The 21,151-nt window shown below is 41.0% G+C and overlaps 3 protein-coding genes across 8 annotated transcripts in view; 2 read left to right on the top strand and 1 right to left on the bottom strand.

Annotated features, from left to right (window-relative positions):
• cdk19 (cyclin-dependent kinase 19) overlaps window positions 1-1,714 on the bottom strand; it is a 40,320-nt gene extending 38,606 nt beyond the window's left edge. The window contains exon 1 of one of the 2 annotated variants that reach the window (XM_010882881.5): window positions 1,575-1,714. Coding sequence is in view for 1 of the 2 variants with exons in the window: in XM_010882880.3 (XP_010881182.1) it covers window positions 821-948 (128 nt within the window). In the remaining variant the exon portion in view is untranslated. Of the gene's footprint in view, window positions 1-820; window positions 1,051-1,574 lie in introns of those variants that run through there. The other variant, XM_010882880.3, reaches the window with a different exon arrangement.
• A 487-nt stretch (window positions 1,715-2,201) lies between these two features.
• On the top strand, window positions 2,202-13,013 carry amd1 (adenosylmethionine decarboxylase 1). Of its 4 annotated transcripts, none has more exons than XM_010882875.5 (9): window positions 2,202-2,526; window positions 6,439-6,525; window positions 7,901-8,027; window positions 8,168-8,312; window positions 8,480-8,522; window positions 8,633-8,777; window positions 9,610-9,702; window positions 9,795-9,950; window positions 10,056-13,013. In XM_010882875.5, the coding sequence occupies exons 1-9, from the start codon at window positions 2,417-2,419 to the stop codon at window positions 10,197-10,199; spliced, it is 1,050 nt and encodes a 349-aa protein (XP_010881177.1). In that variant the 5' UTR covers window positions 2,202-2,416; the 3' UTR covers window positions 10,200-13,013. The 4 variants fall into 4 exon arrangements, with proteins under 4 accessions (XP_010881177.1, XP_010881178.1, XP_019911906.1 ...); XM_010882876.5 differs by having other exon boundaries at window positions 2,204-2,526; window positions 8,210-8,312; XM_020056347.3 differs by lacking the exon at window positions 2,202-2,526 and adding an exon at window positions 4,491-4,514.
• Window positions 13,014-15,862: 2,849 nt separating this feature from the next.
• Window positions 15,863-20,176, top strand: rpf2 (ribosome production factor 2 homolog). Of its 2 annotated transcripts, none has more exons than XM_010882874.4 (10): window positions 15,863-16,001; window positions 16,242-16,374; window positions 16,483-16,520; window positions 17,016-17,055; window positions 17,413-17,494; window positions 17,605-17,681; window positions 17,938-18,037; window positions 18,285-18,387; window positions 19,195-19,339; window positions 19,574-20,176. In XM_010882874.4, exons 1-10 carry the CDS (start codon window positions 15,979-15,981, stop codon window positions 19,745-19,747), a joined length of 915 nt encoding a protein of 304 aa, XP_010881176.2. In that variant the 5' UTR covers window positions 15,863-15,978; the 3' UTR covers window positions 19,748-20,176.
• Window positions 20,177-21,151: the final 975 nt, after the last annotated feature.

Raw genomic sequence — 21,151 nt, 5'->3', positions numbered from 1 at the left:
TTTAATGTTTTCAATGAAAGCCCAGGGGACTTTATATTATGGATAACATATGCGCATGAAATATGTCATCAATGGTTGTTATCATTAAAATTACCACAAAAATCAATGTATGAATTCTGCTGTGTGTATATGTTGTTACTTAGCGGTAAAATTATTCATTGTGGTACACTGTCTTAATTCTACCTTTATTGTACCCATAAAAGGAAACCTGTTTATTAATAATTTACTAATTACACTTTCTGGCTATGGATACAGAGGACTTCATCAACACGCCAGAGCATAAATTCACTGGACTTGATGGGATGGGAGTTAAGCTCATATTTGTTTTGCCGAATTCTGCTTTGCCACTGAAAGCAACAGACACTGACAGTTGAATGACTGTACTGGTATGCTGATTATTGTTGTTAGAAATAATATGAATGATAATAATGGCTCCTAATAAGGTTATTCTGTAAGAAGTTATTGGTGTTCCACCAGTTAAAATTTTAAGAACCACTCGATTTGGACTATAACATTTATTAAATCGTACACATTCATCCTTGTGATATTATGTCAATATGCCTGTACATAACTAATATAGTAAGTGGCCTGCGTTCCTATGAACAGTCTGTGTCAAATAATAAACATCATCACACTGTTGTTTTGGGGGAGGACCGTTGTGAGTTGGTGATTGCGTACATAAAAACAAAATCACAGACACGGCGGCATTGCTCAGGGTGGTTAAAATATATTCTCTGTCCATCGTGCAAAGAGATATAATGTTGATTTGGCATTCTGCAATCAATTTATTGAGTAAACAATAACGTTTTGATCATCTTACCCGTCTTTTCGCTTAGCTTTATAAACGTGCCCGTAGGTGCCTCGACCCACTTTGCAACCTTCATATTCGAACAGATCTTCTACCTTCTCTCGTTCAGCCGCAAGCTTTGTTTTGAAGTCGTAATCCATTTTAACCCATAAATATTTCTTAATTTACAATAAAATAAAAAATTAATTATTACATGCATTAATTAAATAATCTGGTCGTTTTATTCCCCCACCATTTCCTTGTTTGGGATATTGGTCTGCTCCGCTTAATGTTCACTGGCTCGTTGACGTTTCTAATTGGCAAGCAAAGGTTCCTGGGGATGGTAGTTTACAAAAATACCGGCTTAACGCATCAATATTGAACTAAAAACTACAATCTACATTTCGCGCTGCATTTACGGGACTTGCGTTGTCATGAACGCTCTCAAAAAATGCGGGATCTTTCACATCATTTCATGTTTTAATTTATGCACAATTCAAACTAAAAATGTTCACCATATTAAAGTTGAATCCAACATTTGAAGGTCTTCATTATGATTTCCAATATAAATAATGAAGTGAGGTGTTTATCAAATAGCCTGAAATGGAGGATAAACTGTTAGATCATCCCTCATGTGACATATGTTTAGCCATGTGCGTAAACGTTAGAGCAAATCTGTATACAATCATCTGTTGAAAAATATGCATTAGGCTATCGTATTAGCCCAAACTTTTAAATTATGCATATAACTATTTTTTTAGAACAGAAATAAAACTAGCGTAGATACCTTTACCTGGATGCGAGTGAATCCTTCTATATCAGTTTTTTACTCTTATATTGGCCAACAAAATCATCGAGATTGGCAAAGAGGGAGTTCAATTAAGATGTCTCGGGTTGAACCGGCAATTATGCGTCAAGCGAGGAGGGAAGAGCGGCCGTCTCAATTTGAAGCATAATCTGTGTCGCTCGTTCATGTTGTAAATAGGTAACCATAGCACATCGTCCACAAACAGTAAAATAGGTATTTATATTCTTTAACTAATTTTAGTTTGAAAAATTAATATATAAAAAAAATAACAAATCACATTTGCATAGATGGACACAGAATCCTAATCACATTACTCCACGTGCTAATTACGTCACGTTTGTTTTGAGCGGAATTTCCACCTGGAAGACGATCCTGTAGGAGCCCTTATTCCAAAACGAATGTACCGGACTAGAAAAAAACACTCGCCTATAGGTCCTGCTGGGCCGATAATAAAACTCCCGCCGAGAGTGTAGACGACGAGAGGTTTGTCACCGTTCGTCACACGGACAGTTACAACGACCAATCACCAGTTCATAATCAAGACAACCCAATGCAATTCGCCTAACTTGTGGGTAACGTTTTACGCTGGGTGAATAAAACCACTGCGCAGCCCTCATTTTTGGGCTCTACACAGTATGGCCGGCGATATTAGCTAGCACACGCTCTACAGTATTCTCTGTAAAAGGGAAGACGGTTAAACCAAGAAATTACACCTGGATTGCTAAAGGACTGTACTTAATAAATTATAACGATCAAGCAAGGACTAATTAAGTTAACATAACCAACGTATAATTTCTGTTGTTGGTGTTTGTTGTCTCACGATGGAAGAGAACGGTGCACACTTCTTCGAGGGAACAGAGAAACTGTTGGAGGTGTGGTTCTCCCGGCAAGACGAGACCAAAGGAACGGGGGACCTCCGTACCATCCCAAGGTTTGTGAAGTGAGAAGATGGCTAGTTACATCCTAGTCGAACTACATGACTTGGTTAACTAATGGTAGCTAGCTACGCTGCAAGCTAGCCACTGTACTGAAGACATCCGTGTCTTGTATCTGAAGAAGACTGGATGGAGATTCAACCAGCAACACGCGCTATAAACGTTGTCATTTTAACCCGGCTTGCTTTTAATTATTATTCTTGTATTGACACAGAGACACGAGTTCTGTTAACTCGTGAAACACATTTTACTGACCTGTCATGATTTGGTGACTTAACAGCCAGCTAGCTAAAATGCGCTAACATCGTCGTCACTCCTAATGAATGGCCCACCATCCCCCACTCTACCACTCTGCTGGCTTGGCACTTGCTAGCTACTGTAGCTAGCAAGCTAGCTTGCGATCACGGGAGCTGTCCGAGTCGTTCGTTGTTCATTCATCGGTTAGGTTTAGCCAAGATCAAATTTCACCTGTCTGTTACTGGGTTGCTAGCAGTGTTAGCTAACTAGAGAATTGTTCCCCTATACAGTAAACTGCCATTCTCCATGGTAACAGGAATTATCCTTAATGGTTCTGAAACATAAATAATCCCCTTATTTCCATGTAATTTTTCCAATATCTGTGTTTAATATTAATTTAGCAAGTCATTTTGTCAGTGAGAAGGATCAGGATATGGGTAGTTTGACTGCGCGGTTTTTTCGCATGCTGCGCATGCATTGATCGACATGTTTATGGTGAAATCAACATGTTGTCTATTTCATTGTTTAGTATGGTGTTATGTAATTTTGTATATTTAACCAACTAGGTAGTTATACGTATAACTCAACTTCCGTGGAGTTGTAAGTGTCGAGTAATTTTCCATTTCATTTGTTCTCCTGCGTCACGCATGTGGGCCATAGCATGTGGTAGTGCGGTGTGGCCTCTATTGGCTATCTTTTTCTCTGATATGCCGCATTGGCGATCATGGTCTCTCACTAAAGATTTACAACATCTGCAGTGCAGAATAATCTACCGTCATTAATCAATAGGCAAAGAATAACAACCATTACATCTGATCTGTGAGTTGATTTCGAACTTGTTCCCTTAAAAGCAAGTGTAACTTCACTAACCTGGATCAGTCAAGTGTAACTTATTCAACTGGGAGCAATTAGTCAATACATGAATGAACAGTACTTTAAACTAACATTGCCTGGAATATATATATATATTTTTTTCAATGGACTGGAATTTTACCTTTTTGGATGTGACCGTATTATTGTTTTATGGTCATTAAGACACCAGGAAGGGTATGCTCAATGTGCTGGCTAATGGGGAACCTAATAAATACTAAACAATAATGAAACTCAATGTCTCTTTGGGATGCAGGAAACTGCTATTATGATATTGTTCATTTGACCATTTTCTGCGTTTGCATGCTAGTCGAAACTTCTATTTCCTAGTTATGTTGGAAACGTCTGCTTCATTTGCATGTTTGGAACAGTTATTTAACTAATATGATTACTGTTATGATATGATTTGTTGGATATGCTTAACATTGAGAATATGGACAGAGAAGTGAAATTCTGTATTAATACAGTTGTCAAGGATTAGTCATCTTTTGGTTGGAAAGTTATTTTAGGAAATGTTGTGAAGTCAGCACCTCGTACAAAGTCTTGCACCAACCATTTCCATCTCTACATGGGGATATTCTGTTCTTAAAACAAAATTCCTTTACTCTTCCTTAAGCCTACTCCCACCCATGCCTCTAGTTAAAGGGTTGATTAAGAACTTCTCAACATTTCGTCTCAGGCGACTTTGTTAAACCCGCAGGTGATTGTGGAATATTTCCAGAGACATGTACTTGGGACCTTTACCGTCTGTCCTCAGCTCTTTTTGACATGAAAAACTGGTTGAGTCTGCTGGTTTTTGGGGGTCCCTACCATTAACACGTTTTTCTGAAATGTCCACCACTCATTCCTCATCTAAACGTTGTTGTAGCTTGATAAGGTAAGTCGGAATGAAAGTGCATCTGAATATTTTTACTTTGGGTCTTATATTGGCCAACACATGGGCCCGTTTTCTGTTTGAGCTACTACTGTTTTTGCATAGTTAACCGTATTCGTTAAAAGGCCAATTTATGTAAAAAGTTGAGGATTGGGCTGCTGTTACGTAATTAGTGTTGGAACCCCATGATCAGAGCTGGGTTCGGAAAGTTGTGGCCTCAGGAATGAATGACGGCGGTATTAATTTACCGCCAGAGATTTATCAGCTCACAGGCAGTTAGTGGATCAAGGGGTCTGGGTGCCTGCCAATGTCCAAATAAGTCTACAAGGGCATCCGATTCACAAATCGTCAGTTCACACACTCACCTCGGTCTCTATGCTACAGACTTTCTTTAAGTAGTGGCTTAATCTAAGCTGATTGTCCTTGGGCTATTGAACAAGTAATTTTTTTTGTGTTATGGACATCATTCCCCTGAACGGTGAACGTCAGACCTGTCACTACTTGCAAGGTTCACTTTTATTTGGCACGACGGGTTTGGTTTTAACGCAAACATTGTTTGACAAATATTTAGCTTCAGACTTGCCTTGTATCTCAGTCTGAAATGTCTATGGTGATTTTATTTGGTGACATTTCCGTCCTGGCTTTTCCTTAATTCATACGTGGCTGGGAAAGTTGTCACTTTGTAACCTGCACTAGCTGGGCTTTGTGTCCATTTTGTGCTGTCATGTGAGGGGCTGGGGTCCTACGTTGACAGCCCTTGGTGTCGGCCAGTATGAGACTGGACTGGAATGTGTTACTGCATTTAAAAAATATTTGACCACCTGAAAGCAGTCCTGGTCATGTGAATTATCATTCAGTCTTTTGTCCGGGTCTTGCTCAACAGGATGTGATGGTAACTAATGTCGTGACGGGCGTGGCCTGAAATTGATGTGACTGATGGATGAGTTAAGCCTCTCTTAAAACCCCTGACATCTGTAGACTCCCAGTACATTTGACTGCAAAAGCTGCAGCTGAGTGGGTTGTTGGCCACTGATTTTTCTTTTGTCGAACGGTTTGATGATCCTGTCTTTTGTGGTTTATCATAGTCAACTCTATTCCCAAAAATGGACAAAGCTGTGCCCTGGAATGAGTATGGTCCCACCCTGCTGGTGACTCCACGCCCATGGATCATCTATAACAGTCTAAGCACACGTTCCTGTTCAAATGTCACAACGGCAAAGGTTTTTGAAGTCCAGCATGACAACCAAAGGTACCGTCCATTCATTCGTGCGGACTCCAACGGTCTCGCCGAGTTGCGCAACGCACCTAGCAAATTCCCCATTGAGTGCCGTGCTCTTCAGTCACTACCAGACTGCTCTACCGTGGTGCACACCACAGGCATGCATGCGTGCACACTCAGTGGAACTGCCTTCGCTCTGGGGTTGTAGTGTGTCTAGGACACGGTTTCCACTCCGCAGCTGCCCTTGTTCGCTGAATACAGGAGGGAAGAGCGGTAGAGTAGGCAGCTGCTGTATTTCTATTGGAGCACTGAGCCAGTTTAGTTTCATTTTCTGAGCCTGCTTGCTGAATGAATGGGGCAAGGCCCTGGACCCGGGTCAAAACCAAACCATGAGAAGTACTGGTTTTGACTGCGACTTCTCCTACTGCTACATTCCTCATATAAGGTGGAAAAGTCAGTTGGTTAGGCCTCGTTCTAAAGCCAGGTGTACTTTGTTTGAGAGCCTTGGTTGCTTTCGGCAAATATCTTTCCTGGTTGATTTCAGTGAACAGGCACCTGAGAACTGCCATGCCTGGAATTGTGACGTGCTCTGCCTTGATGTGAAATCATAATTTGGTGTCTGCTAGCATAAACGATAATCCCAGCTCTGACATTTCTTTAAATATTTTATATATTTATTAAATTGTGTTGCTCCTTTTTGTCTTTCAGGTTTGAGTGGGACAAACTTCTGGAGAATGTGCACTGTTTGATCATAAGTGTGACAAAGACTGACAAGCAGGAAGCTTATATACTCAGGTGAGTGGCCACCAAGTTCTGTTTAACTGTCACCTTAGTGAGCCTCTTCCTAAATTAGACTGCGGGGACTTGATTGGGTCATCTGTAATCTTTGCCAGTGGCTGCCAGGAATCAGGAAACTGTTCTCTCCCCCAAGATGAGAATACCAACTGAACAGATTGCATTGAGATCTCCGGCTCTATTCTGAAGGGCATTATGACCTGGGTCCTATGGGCCCAGATGATTCCTTGCAGCCCACACAACCACACCAGGCACCCATTGATTCCTAGAAATCCAAATTAGCAATCTGATTTGGAATTACGCCAAGGGTAGATTTCTATGTAACGAGCGTGACATTTGGGTCACATCCGGATTTCTGGGGAAAAGTACACATCTGATCTGGTGTGTTTCTTCTGGGCCTTCTGAGGTGGCTTAAAGAGGCAGTGTGTACTTTTCTGTGTGCTGAGGCCCATTTTGTAATCCTCTGGGAACAAGTGCAGATCATCATAACTGTGAGTGGGTATACACCGATCTGAACATTCTTGGTTGATAGCTGATGACCAATACTGTTGCTTTGTCATTTATGTACTATTGTGCCCTGGTCTAAATTGTATTAAATGTCACAAAATGTAGAGCCATTAGCCAATAATTAAATTGTTGCCTATAACCGGCCGATATAGGTTGCTGGCTGATAGAGCGGTGCCTCCCAGTGGGAGATGGGGAGGTTCTACTGGTTCTGGGATGACAGGCCTTGGACGCAGCTGACGAGTCTCATTCAGTGTTGATTCACGAGAGGTCTGCGCGTTTATGGTTCTCTGCTTAACAGCCCCAAATGGACAAACACTGGTGTCGTTTGCCTACTTGTCTCATTGCGCACTTCTTTCTCAGTTACTGTTCTGCCGGCAACTAGTTGTTCCGTAATAGAGAAGGTCATCCTGTCCTCTGCTTTGGGAATAGCCTGTGAGTACGGGCGCTGGAGCCATATCAGTTTCTAATAATAATAACCCAGATATGTTTAATCAGGGAGTCTAATCTTGTGGCCCTGAAAGCTAGACAGGCCTGCTGCGGTACACAATGAGACTGGTCTCTTGACAACCCCATTACCGTACGGGGCCTGTGCTCTGCTTGGAATCCAGGCTCAGACTGAGTTGATCTGTTTATAGCATTTGCTGATTAGTTGTTCCCTCTATAGAATCCATCCATGACCATGGCTGGTGTCTGCCACGTCATGGAGTCTTAACGCAGGCTCTCCTCGTGAACGCTGTCGTGGCTTCGGAATATCTAAGAACATGTGTGCGTGTGTAGGTACATATGCGTATAATATGTGCATATACACACACGCCCGCGCGCGCGCAGCATTAACATTGCTGTTCTCCTCCTGTCTCTTTCTTTCCAGTGAGAGTAGCATGTTTGTCTCCAAGAGACGTTTCATTTTGAAGACCTGTGGAACCACCCTCTTACTGCAAGCACTGGTGCCCCTGCTGGAACTGGCCCGAGAGTACTGCGGTTTTGATGCCATCGAGGTCAGTGTCACTTAACGTGGATAGCCACTTGTGCGCGGCCGAGGTTTCCATGTGTAATGCGTCGGAACGTAGTTGTGCGGCTTATATAACGTTTTGTTTCGTGATGCCGTCTTCTGGTTGCGGTGAGGTACCGTCGAAAGGAGGGGTCAGAGGTTCTAACGCCATCTCGTCACTGTCCGCAGAATTTCTTCTATTCTCGCAAGAACTTCATGAAACCCACCCACCAGGAGTTCCCCCATCGGAACTTCCAGGAGGAAGTGGAGTTTCTCAGCCAGATTTTCCCGAGTATGTATTTCTGTACATTCAATTCATGCCCTGTCACGGTCCGGAGTTCAGGTTTTCCACGGAGGGCTGAGTCTATTCTGTATTAGACTATTCTGCATTCAGGGGTCATTTCTTGAGATACTGTACTGTGTAAGATTGTTTATTCAAATGATGTCGTTCTTTTTCAGATGGAGCCGCGTACTGTATGGGGCGTTTGAATTCTGATTGCTGGTAATGTCATGACGCGATACTCCAAGTCTCTGCTTCGGTTGTTGACAAATGAAGGATGCCCTTTGACCTGTGCTGTCCAGCGTTGCTGAATATGCCTTTGTGTTCTGCAGGTATCTGTTTACTCTGGATTTGCCTGAGTTCTGGGAAAACAAGCACGCAGATCAGACGCTAGAAGTTCTGATGAGTGATCTTGATCCAGCAATTATGGACCAGTTCTTCATGAAAGACGGTGTTTCTGCAAATGATGTCACTCGTGTAAGTCCCACTAACTAGGAACATGGGGTCCTTTTTGTTTTGCTTCATTGCCTCCCCAATAATTTTCCTCTCACAAAATGTATCTTCTCTGCCTGGGTTTTCGTGTTTATTTTCCCTAGTGCTGTGTACTTAATTACGGTTTGATATGTCCGTTTCATATATTAAGGGAGAAATGCGTCCCCTAAATATTAAATTCCAATCATTTGAACTCAGTGCAGTTGATTGTTGAAAGTCCTGCCCTGTTCATGTTTTTTTTTTTTTTTGGATTGATTTCTTTTGTAGCTGAATCTGCCCTGCGCTGGCCCATCTCTAGCCCCGCTGGTTACCTGACCTTGAGGCATCTGCATAGAGTTGTTGTGAAAGCTGATCCGTCAACATCCAAATAACATCAATTTATTCAGTTTTTGAATTGTAGGACATTTCCCCCTTCCTGAATTAGTGTGCACATCTTGTTGAAATGTTGGTTTAAGGGAACCCATATTGAGAACAATAGGCAGAGTTTTTTTTCAGTGACGTGCCATATTGACATCTCATTTCGATTGACATGAAAATGGCTTTCTGTCCAAATGATTGCTTTACAGGCTTGCCTGTTTTACATTCTTACCCAACTTTCTCTCTAATCTAGACATTTTCTCAGGAACTGTGTGTTTTAAGTAAATATACAGATCTCTTGATGTCCCTAAATCAATAGGCTGCTCAGATGGCTAGTAGGTTGGCTTTTACAGCCCCCCTGATTTAAACTTTCTATGACCATTCTGATGTCGAATGTTAATCATTTAACTTGTAGTTGCTGTTTTGTAGCACATTGTTCATCCTATCGATCTTTCATCAGATGAGTGGAATTCGTGACCTGATACCAGGTTCTGTGATTGACGCCACAATGTTCAACCCTTGTGGATACTCAATGAATGGAATGAAGACTGATGTAAGTGGGCCTTGTCCGTAATCTTCAGGGTGTTTTCTGCAAAATCTCTCAGGCAATGTCAAACCGATGACTTTACTGTCTTGGTCTACCAGGGAACTTACTGGACGATTCACATCACTCCAGAGCCGGAGTTCTCCTATGTCAGCTTCGAAACCAATCTCTCCCAGACGTCATACGATGATTTGGTTAGGAAGGTTGTGGATGTCTTTAAGCCAGGAAAATTTGTGACTACCTTGTTTGTTAACCAGGTATGTTCTTGTTCAAAGTGGTGATGCTTTCTTTTCATGTTGTTTTTTTATGCAAATGATTTTTTTTAAATAACTCAACTCATTTTTTTCTTTTTTTTTTTGCAGAGTTCCAAATGTCGCAGTGTCTTTTCTTCCGCCCAGAAACTCGAGGGATACAAGCGACTCGACCGCCAGTTAGCCCAATTCAACGATTACAATTTTGTCTTTACCAGTTACGCCAAGAGCCGCCAGCAGAACCAGCAGAGTTGAGGATTAAGAATGAGAAGGAAGCGTAAAAAGAAATCCGGCTGCGTCTCGGAGTTCGGTCCCTGCGGTCATGCCTCCACCCTGGCCGGGAGGCCACACCTCCGCTGCCATCGTTCTTTAGGATCTCTTGGTTCCGTCAAGGCCACAGGCCCTACTATTTTAACCTTCAGTTTGAATCGTATGCATTGTTGTACCTATAACTTAGATCTCTTGCATGAGAGCTCTTTTCTCTGTTTAGATATTCTAGCTCACTCTTGCTGTGACCTTGAAGTGCATGTAGAGGAATTAAACAAGCTCTGTTCCAGGCTGTTCAGCCTCGCCCCTTATGCCCAGTGCCGTGGTCCCTTCCTGCAGGTGTCCTCCCTCATTCCCCACAGACAAGGCTTTCGTGCCCACTAGTCCAGGGCCCTGACATGCTCAGATGGGTCCACCTTTTATTATGTGCTTATAGTTAATGAAGACTCTTTCCCCCCCCCCCTCCCCCTCTCTCACTCATTTCCTGATTAATCACTCAGTTACCAGTTTAATGTGTCCTTGTTTTGTTTTTTTGTCTTCGTGGTTTCTGGGTGATATGAAATGTGTAAGCTTGGGACCATAAATGTTTTTTGTCATGAGAAGTCAACATTGAATGAATACTGTGTAAAAGCACAATGCCATACTTTATGTAAGTGTTGCACTCCCGGAGGATTGGATGGAGGCTGTCACCTGGTTGAATGTAATCTAGTTGCCTGTGGCTGTAAATGGCGCTAGGGCTGGAAAAAAATGCTAAAATTGGGTCAGAACCCCCCCCCCCCCACACCCTGTCCGTTATCGTTTTTACCACAGGCTTTGGATTTGTCCCAGGTGGTGGAATCTGTTAAGTGAATATTTTAAGACCTAACTTTAGGCACTTCATGGTCAGCAGTCTTGATACATGTGCACTTTTATTGCAAGGCACTTTCTAAAGTATACCAATGGGGAAGGCACTGTTTGTTAAAATGAGAATTTATGAAAATTGGGTTTAAAGACTTGAATGTGAGTAATTTACAAATAAAGGCTGTGCCAGCTGTGAATGTAGAGCTCCTTATTTAGCCTAATGGAGCTTAATGATAAAGGGGTCTTTTATCTGAATGTCAGTAACTGAGACCCAGTAGTCTTGTAGTGGTGGCATGGCCCCAAAAAATGCCCTCTGTCGTCCAATATGGTTAGCCATTGTCTCCCGGCCCAGCGGGTCTCTCCCGTAACATAACAGTGAGACTGTCCCCGGAACCATGCTTGGCCGAGTGGTGCTCCTGGCTGCACCATGTGGCCCTGAATGGAAATAATGAATCAGACTCTGCTTAGTGCAGTGGTTGCCCAGCAAAGCGTTTCTTTTTTGAAAACAATATACATCATCTGTCTTTCCCCTCCATACAGTGTTCGGTAAGCACACAATAGACGCCCACCAATCTGAGCATGCCAGGGTGGTCCCGGATCATTCCACACAACTTGCATAAACTGCCAGTTTATTAATTTCATTGTGCGTTGACATTTTGCAGTGAATTGGTCCAAAATGTGGCTCCATTGCAGTTTTTCTTTTCTTTTTTGGAGTACCATCAATGCCCTTTTGTGAGGGAAAAATCCTGTGACACTGGTGCATGTGACTACTAGTGCTGTGCTGCTTGACAGTTTAGTGTGCTGCAGTCTTTTCCTCCTGTGTAAGTAGATCAATGTGCTTCACTGTCCGCTTGTTTTATCAGCTCCACTGTAGACGGCACTGAGTGTGCCATCTGTAGCGTGGAAGGCGGCCGCTCGACAGTCTGGTTACTATACAGTTTGTCATTTGGAGAGCTTTTATTTGATAGGATGTTGAAGGCTGTTGTCTCCATTGGCTGGTCAGTAATGTTCATGATGCTTCCCCTGCCAGCGAATGCAGATTGATTTTCAATTGGCTGACAAATCTGGGGTGGATAGGAAAGATTTGACTGCTGTTACTTTAAGACTGATGGTTGTAGCCTGTGCTGCTTTTCCCCCACTGTTGGGAACTTATAAAATCAAGCTAGATCGGACAGCTCATTAAAGACCAGAAAATTGGGCTTCCAAAAAACATGATAGATATTATGTGGGCCACTAGAATAACTTCAGTTAAGGACCGGGCCAAATTTGACGATAGATACAGCATCCCTCCAGTCCGTCTGTTGTGGCTTTTGGAATGATTTTAAACTTAGTGTATTTTTTTTTTTTTGTGGACCAACCTTTGCCAAGCGATCCTTACCTGAAATTCTATTGGTCTGTGTGGCTGTTAAGTTACAGTCCTATGTGCTCAGAGCTGTAAAGGCCAGATTAGTAATATGTTCCAGCACTGTTCAAGTATAATAGAAACTGTTGGAAGTCGTATTTTGGTTTGAAGAGCTGCGTAGATCTGTCGTTGGTTTGGAACATTGCTTTTTCTTTTAATTCTAATTGATTTATTTGTTTATTTTTGCAGTTTAATGGTAGTGTGATTATTAATTTTTTTTGCACAAACTTTTGTGAGCAATGCATTTTTGTTATCGGACCAATCCTATTGTTATTTTAATTTTAAAACCAGTGTTCCAAATGTAACTTCTTTAGAGGCTTATTCTGTCATGTATTTTCCTTGCCTTACCTTTGTAGCCTGTGCTGGGTTTCATGGGGAAGGGAAAGTCAAAAGGCCTCCCCTAATAAGAGAGAGGGCGCCGTTGCAGGATGTGTCAGGATGTCATGAAGGGAAAGACTTTGCTGTTGTAATTCTTTTGCTATTCTTTGAATGGTCAAGATGTGCTAAATATATCTGTATGAGCTTGATGCGTTAATAAAGAATTGCTCTTTTCTGTGTGAGTTTGTGTTTGTCTTTGTTGGTCAATAGATGTGTTTTAGGTCTTGTTTGTTAAGTTAATGCGTTCATGTTGAGGATATTTAGGATAATCGACTGACCCGGTAATGGTAAGTACAGTTGACGAACACAGTTATCCCAGGAGCTGTTGCTTTCCAAAGGGAAAGTGAAGCACGGTGAGCAGAATCTAGGGAATAAGGTGGCCAGAGCCAAGAACAACCTACTGGAGATCCTATTGGACAATAAGTTGCATGCTCTGGCATTTCTTTTGTTAGGAAATGCCTATTTTGAAGGGCATGTGTGCACAACCTCAATGAGGCTCACATGCTTGACTTTACAGAGTTAAATGGCTGCACATTTATCCCATATACATTTTAGCAAAATTAATGGATATTTTGCTTTCAAATGTTGAAATCTAAAAAATGCTCCATTAATTAGAAATATTACAAACTGAATAAAAGGATGGCAAAACAATGTTGTACAGCATTGTTTTTAAAGCCTTGATCATGACAATTATCTTTATATTAAATGTTAAAAATCTGAAATTGCATGAAAGCGTGGAGCATCTGAGCCTCACCTTTTTTTTTACCTTGACAGGTCATCAAGTCAATTTCTAAGCTTAAAATATTCCAAATATTACTAAATAAATCCATGATGTGCAAAATGTATTCAGCATAGCTTTTAAATAAAAGTAGCTTGAAGAAATGTAGAAACATGAGCAAATCTTGAGAAATCTAACATTTACAACAGTGGAATGTGCCTTTTGCAGACAAGCAGTTCTTATAGATATTTATAGTGTACATTTTTTTATTTTATATTTTCCTCTATTTACACAAAGGAATCAAACTAAAACATGGGTCTCTTAAAGCTGTGTTACAATTTATAATAATGATATAAATGTCCAGTGCCAGTCACAAGTTTGGACTTTACTCATTTACTCATTCAAGGGTATTTCTTTAGTTTTAGTATTTTATCTACATTGTAGAATAATGGTGAAGACATCAAAACTAGTTAAAATCCTGATCAAGTGTTTTCATTATCATACCTAAATACATCGATCAGCCATAACATGACTACTGACAGGTGAAGTAAATAACACTGATAATCTCATTTTCATGGCACCTGTCAGTGGGTGGGATATATTAGGCAGCAAGAGAACATTGTGTCCTCAAAGTTGATGTGTTAGAAGCAGGAAAAATGGGCAAGCGTAAGGATCTGAGCGAATTTGACAAGGGCCAAATTGTAATGATTAGATGACTGGGCCAGAGCGTCTCCACAACTGATGACCCTTGTGGGGTGTTTCTGGTCTGCATTGGTCAGTACCAATCATATGTGGTCCAAGGAAGAAAAAGTGGTGAACCAGCGAGAGCCAAAGCTCATTGATGCACATGGGGAGTGAAGACTGGCCCGTGTGGTCCGATCCAACAGACAAGCTTCTGTAGCTCAAATTGCTGAAAAAATGTATGCTGTTACTAATTGAAAGGTGTCAGAATACAGTGCATCACAGTTTGTTGCGTATGGGGCTGCGTAGCCGCAGACCAGTAAGGGTGCCCATGCTGACCCTTGTGCCAAAAGTGCCTACAATGGGTACATGAGCATCAGAACTTGACCATGGAACAATTGAAGAAGGTGGCCTGGTCTGATGAATCACATTTTCTTCTATGTTACATGGACCAGGCAAGGTGACAGAGGCAGTGTGATGCTTTGGGCAATGTTCTGCTGGGAAACCTTGGGCCCTACCATTCATTTGGATATTATTTTGACACGTACCACCGACCTACCTGAGCATTGTTGTAGACCATGTGCACCCTTTCATGGCAACGGTATTCTGATGGCAGCAGGATAATGCGCCCTTCCACAAAGCAAAAATGGTTCAGGAATGGTTTGAGGAACACAAGAACGAGTTCAAGGTGTTGATTTGGCCTCCAAATTCCACAGATCTCAATCCAATCGAGCATCTGTGGGATGTGCTGGACAAACAGGTCCGATCCATGGAGGCCCCACCTTGCAACATACAGGACTTAAAAGACCTGGTGCTAACGTCTTGGTGCCAGATACCACAGAACACCTTCAGATGTTAGGTGGAGTCCATGCCTCGACGACTCAAGGCTTTTTTGGCGTCAAAAGGGAGACTAATATTAGGCAGGCGGTCATAATGTTAGGGCAGATTGGCGTATGTGTCTCTCACCAAGCTATGGCTAAATTAGCCTCGAACAATCCACTCTGGCAGGTTCCACCTTGTTAAAAATATGCACTCACAGGGTTGGACATTTTGTTAGAAAATATTTGAAATAAGTCAGTATTTATAGCTATTTACATAATATATTGATGTTTTATACATTTAAATTACAATTGTTGGTATTGCTTTTCACTCTGTTCTCCCCGTTCATAGTCATAGTTTAATCATAGCTTAGTAATTATTTGTCGAGAGAAAGATTAAGGGACACTTTTGAGTATTTATTTGCATGTGTAACAGGGTGATAATATCTTGTAGGAACAATCTGCATACGTTTATTAGGATATAAGGGTCTGAGTTTGACTAATTAATTTCTGACAGTCAACCTTTTCCAATTTAAAAATATTTTTGCAAGAATGTTGTGGTCAGCGAATAGTAGTAATGACCTATCAAATTTCTGCCTGCCCAAATTAAACAATGAATTACAGGGTTATATTCTTAAATTTAGTCTACTACTTTTTGCTAAAATGTACAACTGTTTGATAATATGGACCAGTATGTCATTTGGCCTATTACGTGAAGAGGAAACTGTATTTTAAATGTCAGCATTCATTCCATTTTAGGGATTTGACGTTTAAATTAGTAGCTAGTTCGCTCCTGCCACCCTGTGTCCATCAAGCGTTGTTCCGCTACTGAATGACGGATGTGACGTAAATGAAACTGCGACATTTTCTGCTTCTACATTCACGTGGAGTATTTGCAGTCTAGCAACAAGCACCCGATCGTTAACGAAAATGAAACAGGCCAACGGAGTTGTGTGAGTTGTTTTAACTTTGTATTTTCTCCCTAAATATTTGATGCTTCATGTATTGAAACTATAACAATAGTGACTTTAGGGCATGTGTGGACTGTGGTCATCGAACTCACTTGGCTGGTCTTAAAAACATCGTTGGTTGAGCTCTAACATTTTGCATACTATCCAATCCTGACTTTTCTTTTTTAGTGTCACTGCTGTCTAGAGCTGAAATATGTTTTTGATAAATTACTGTATCCCCAGAAAACCTAAGACGAGGAGGGCTAAGCGCTTTCTCGACAACAGAGCTTCCAAGCTTACAGAAAACGTCAAGAATTCCATGATAATGAAAGGGGGCAACACCAGTCTGACTGTCACTCAGGCGCTGAAAGATATTGTACGTTGTCTGACTTTGTCGACCTTCCTCCCTCTACAGAATCATAAAAACTGTCATGTTTTGAGCGTCCCAGCTACATACTAACTCGGGTTGTTTTCTCCTCACCAGTATTCCTTGAAGAAACCAAACGCAGTACTGTACAAAAAGTAAGTTATGGATTATAACAAAACGGCTGATTTAAACGATATCGTCTTTGGACCAAATGGTGAACAGAGACTACGGATGATTTCAGATTCGTCTAACATTCTCCTACTCCTACTAGTGATTTCCACTATTTAACAACCTTTGTTTCAGAGCATTTCCTTTATTGAGGGTTGTTCATTGCAACTAGACCAAGTCTAATCTGAGTGTTCAAGTATTTGTGATGCATTGCTGCAGTGTATGTTAGGGTCAAGGAGTGGGAGAGTTGTCAGAGACTGCATTCACAAGTATTTTGAGAGGAAAGGCAGAAGGGATGTGTTTTGAAGTCGGTTTTGGAGTCCAGTGGGTGGAAATTGACTCTGGCCTTATTGAAGTCAGAGGGGACAAAGCTAGTGATGAGGGACGTGATGAATGGGAGAGTGTCTATAGATCTAGAGGAAGGGATGGGTCCATAGTCTTTGTTTTTATCCTGTATATAACAATGTTGTCTTCCCTTCCAGAAAAAATATAACCAGGCCATTCGAAGATTCCACATCCTTGGTGAGTTAACTAAATATGCTGCATGTCTTAATTTCCTTTAATCAGTTAAACATGTGTTTTTATATTTTATAAATCAATTAAATGCATTGTTATCTAACAACATGTAAGGGGTAGACTACAAAGCAGGATCAAAGTTAATAAACAACAATGAATGTTTTTCTGGTTTCTTTAAGAGAGCTAGACATATTATATAATTTCACAAAAGATTTAGTCAACCAGACCTAAGTTAGCAAGGACCTATCTTAATTTGCCCAATAAACTCTGTTTGACAAAGTTTTGCCACTATGGCCGGATGACTACCCACCAGAACTCGCTTCACGTAAGGATATCGAATCTCCAATTTGTTTCTGTCTACAGGAATTCTTCTCAAAGAAAACAGACAGTTCTCTGTTTTTGTTTGGCTCACACAATAAGAAAAGGCCTAATAATCTTATATTTGGTAAGCACTTTTAGATTTTATGGTATTTAGTGTAAAATTGAGACCTGTGCGCACCACTTGATGTCTGGTGCGTTAAACAGCTTATATGTTTAAACTTTTATTTTCTTCAGGTCGTCTTTTTGATTTCCATGTGCTGGATATGATTGAGCTGGGCATTGAGACGTACAAATCTCTAAGTGACATCAAGGTGACTCACAACACATTTCTGGAGTTGTATAAATGTGATTTATTTTGGTTGCAGAATGTGTAATTTAACCTTGGTATTATGGTATTCTTGGTTTCCCGATGTTTGTCAGCACTCTGATACAATCCAAATGAGTGCATTTAATTGACAGACGTTTTCACAGTTTCAAACTTTATTTTGAAGAACAGTGTATTGATCACCATTAGATTGTCTTTTTGTGTTCACTATCATTTACTGTTTGGTTTCCAATGCATTGCAGACAAGTAAATGTCCAGAGGGAACCAAACCAATGCTAGTTTTTGCAGGGGAGGCTTTTGACAATGACAACGACCACAAACGCATGAAGAGCCTTCTTACAGGTACAAAGTAGTCTTTTATAAACATTGAATGTAGGCATTGGTCAGATTTCACGGGTAATCACTTATTTATTTTTTGCTCTGTTACCCAGGAATATTGTGGTAGCCCCAGTGTTTTGTATAATTGTGTAGTAATCAACCATGGTTTTGCACAACCTACAGTATTTTTTATGTTGTATTAACATTGTACTTCATGTCAACTCCGCCCTTCATGCCAATCCACCCGTTTCTACGTGTTTTTTATCTTCAGACTTCTTCAGAGGTCCTGTGGTGCCATCGGTTCGCCTTGCTGGTCTGGAACATGTTCTGCACTTTACTGCTCTGGAGGGGAAGATCTACATGCGCAGCTACAGGTATGTTTCACTGCTCTGGATGGGAAACTTTACATGCGCTGCTACAGGTATGTTTTACTGCTAGTAGCTGGGCCATTAATCATGGCCATCTATTATTTATTTTGAGGTTTTTTTTTTTGTCAGTAAAGGAAATGTATACAAAAAAATGAATTTTTAAGAGCAGATTTCAATAAGTCTAACTTATTTAACTTGTTCTCCCTATTACATGGTGCTTGTAGAAAGTGAAAACCACCTTGAGATTTTCCACATTGTCAGGCCTTCAGTGGTGACACCACAATATCAAAGCAATGTTTTATTATATTTCAGCTTGACTTGCGCGCTGCCAGACCCCAGTCAACTGCAGTGCAGTCAGCAACTACCAGGGCAATATGACAGTTGAGCTATTCCTTTTTTGCCATTAGTCTACTGTTTTTTCACGTGGTAGTTAAAACTATTGACATGAGAACCATGTAGGTTGTAGAAAGATTGGAGAGAACCAAGACATAGCAGTGCATAATTTCAATGGGCAATAATTAGTTTTTCCACAAGATCAACCAACTTTTTAATGGGTATAATGTCCCATTTCAGAATGTTTATGTTTTCAAAGTTATAATTAGAGCACAAAGGAAACTATTGCAAGATGGACTAATCAAATAGGACATTTAAAACAAACCTCAATTTCTGTTTTATAAAATATTATGCAAAATAAATGGGTAGAAATCAATCTTTGGTAACCAAAAATTTAATATACATGTGCTATTTCATCAGAGTAGTGAACTTGCCTAGATGATGGACTTGTTTTCTTTCTGACCATGTCTTTTCCTCCAGATCGCTCTTGAAGAAGTCTGGATGTCGGACACCGAGAATTGAGTTAGAAGAGATTGGGCCGTCGTTTGACTTTGTTTTGCGGAGAACCCACCTAGCATCAGATGATCTGTACAAGAAAGCTCACAAACAGCCCAAGGCCCTGAAGGTATGAAATAATGTCTAGTTGCAATCAACATCATTCTAAAGGAGCTGTGTTGCATTCGACACAAGGTTACTTCCACAAAAATTTTTTTTTTTTTTTTTTAAAACAAGCATCCTAAATGCTAAATGTTATGTGGTGTACCTTTTGGCCTAATTATTCGAATAAATGCAATGAGATTATCAATATCATGGCGATCAGTCCTAATGCTGTTCTTTGTCAATCGCGTTTTGTTTACAGCCCAAGAAAAAGAAGAACATTTCCCACAATACATTTGGTACCAAGTTTGGAAGGTTGCACATGCAGAAGCAGGACCTGTCCAAGCTGCAGACGCGCAAGATGAAGGGCCTTAGGAAGAGGGGCCGGCCCGTTGTGGAGGGAGAGGCGTCCCTGAAAACAGCAGATACAGAATGAAGTCTTCCCAGGCCTTTAAGGACATTTCACAAGGTCGTGTCATCAAGCCGCCATCGTTGAGTGACATTCAGACCTGTCGTCAATTATTGCGTTCTACAAATACCTTCCGCAGGTATGGTTGTTCTGTTTCACGACCACTATGTGGTGGTGCGCTTGTCAGTATCTCTAGTTAATGCCTTTAAAATAATCTTGATTTTGAATGCTTGTGAGCATGTCAGATGTATGTGCTTAGATGGTATTGTTCTACTGTTTAGTATGTTCATTTTCATCTGCTGGCGCATCAAGGAACTATTTTCTCAATTATTAGCTTTCCACATCTTGCGGTGTAGAGCTCCTGTATACTCTGGGATGTTTTTGTAATGGCAAGGGGAAAACTGAATGGTTGGCGGTTGTCAATAAAAACATGTAACTTTGTTGAAGGAACTGTAAGCATTGTGCTTTTCACTAACTTATTTGAGTCAGCTTTTAGGCATCAAACCCTTGCCTGCAAATGTGGGTATGTTATCAAAAGCATGTCAAACTGCCCTGCAAACCTAAAGGAGCAGGGCATTTAAATTGGGTAAATGTCCCCCGAGAAGCAATGTAATGCGGGAGCCATGAGAAAATGTTTCTCATGAAGTTAAAAGTGCTGTTAACAAATTAACTCCCAATGTAAAAGGATGGAGAACAAGCTCTAAACTAAAAACCAGTTGCAACAGTTGTGCTAATGATCCTGGTCAACAGTAATTCACAGAATCCCTTCCAAACATGCACGTTTCCCATTGGCCGAGGCAAATGCCGCCTCTCAAGATGGACGTTTCCTCCGGTAATGGTCAGGCAGGAGGCAGTGAGAGGGTTCAAGGGGGGAAGGTTATTGTGTTGAACAAATGCTACCTGCATCTGTCAGGAAGTCTCCTATGTAGAGGAAGTAAAGGATGGTGGGAGAACAGTTACCGTGACACAACAAGGTTTGTCGATAATAAACCAATTGAACCATCATCCATTAAAGGAGAAGCCATGTTGCACACACTCGCGCGCACACTGTTGTTATGTTATGACTTACCCGGGCCACTTACTGCAATGTGCCATATGTTTGGCAGATCAGGTGAAGTTTGGCACATCAGCGTCATACACAGGAGGTCGCTGTTCGACTTTATTCATTCACATCCAATATTCTCTAGAAACCTCTAGACTCCAGTGTCATACTGAAATTAATATAACATGTCCATCTCTTTAAATTGTACTGATACAGGTATTTGTGAAAATGTTGGTATTGGACTACTTCTAAACCCAAATTGGGTTAAATTATTCCCGACTGAAAAAACGTGCATTTTCCAGAAGATATCTAAATTAAATATACATAATAGCGCTGTAAGGATACTAAATTAACTGTCATACAATGGGAAGATAACTGTAGAACCAGAT

The sequence above is a fragment of the Esox lucius genome, chromosome 18 (genome assembly GCF_011004845.1).
Source record: "Esox lucius isolate fEsoLuc1 chromosome 18, fEsoLuc1.pri, whole genome shotgun sequence".
Classification (NCBI taxonomy): domain Eukaryota; kingdom Metazoa; phylum Chordata; class Actinopteri; order Esociformes; family Esocidae; genus Esox; species Esox lucius.
Note: the sequence above shows the minus strand (reverse complement) of the source record. Positions and strands in the feature narration are given on the sequence as shown.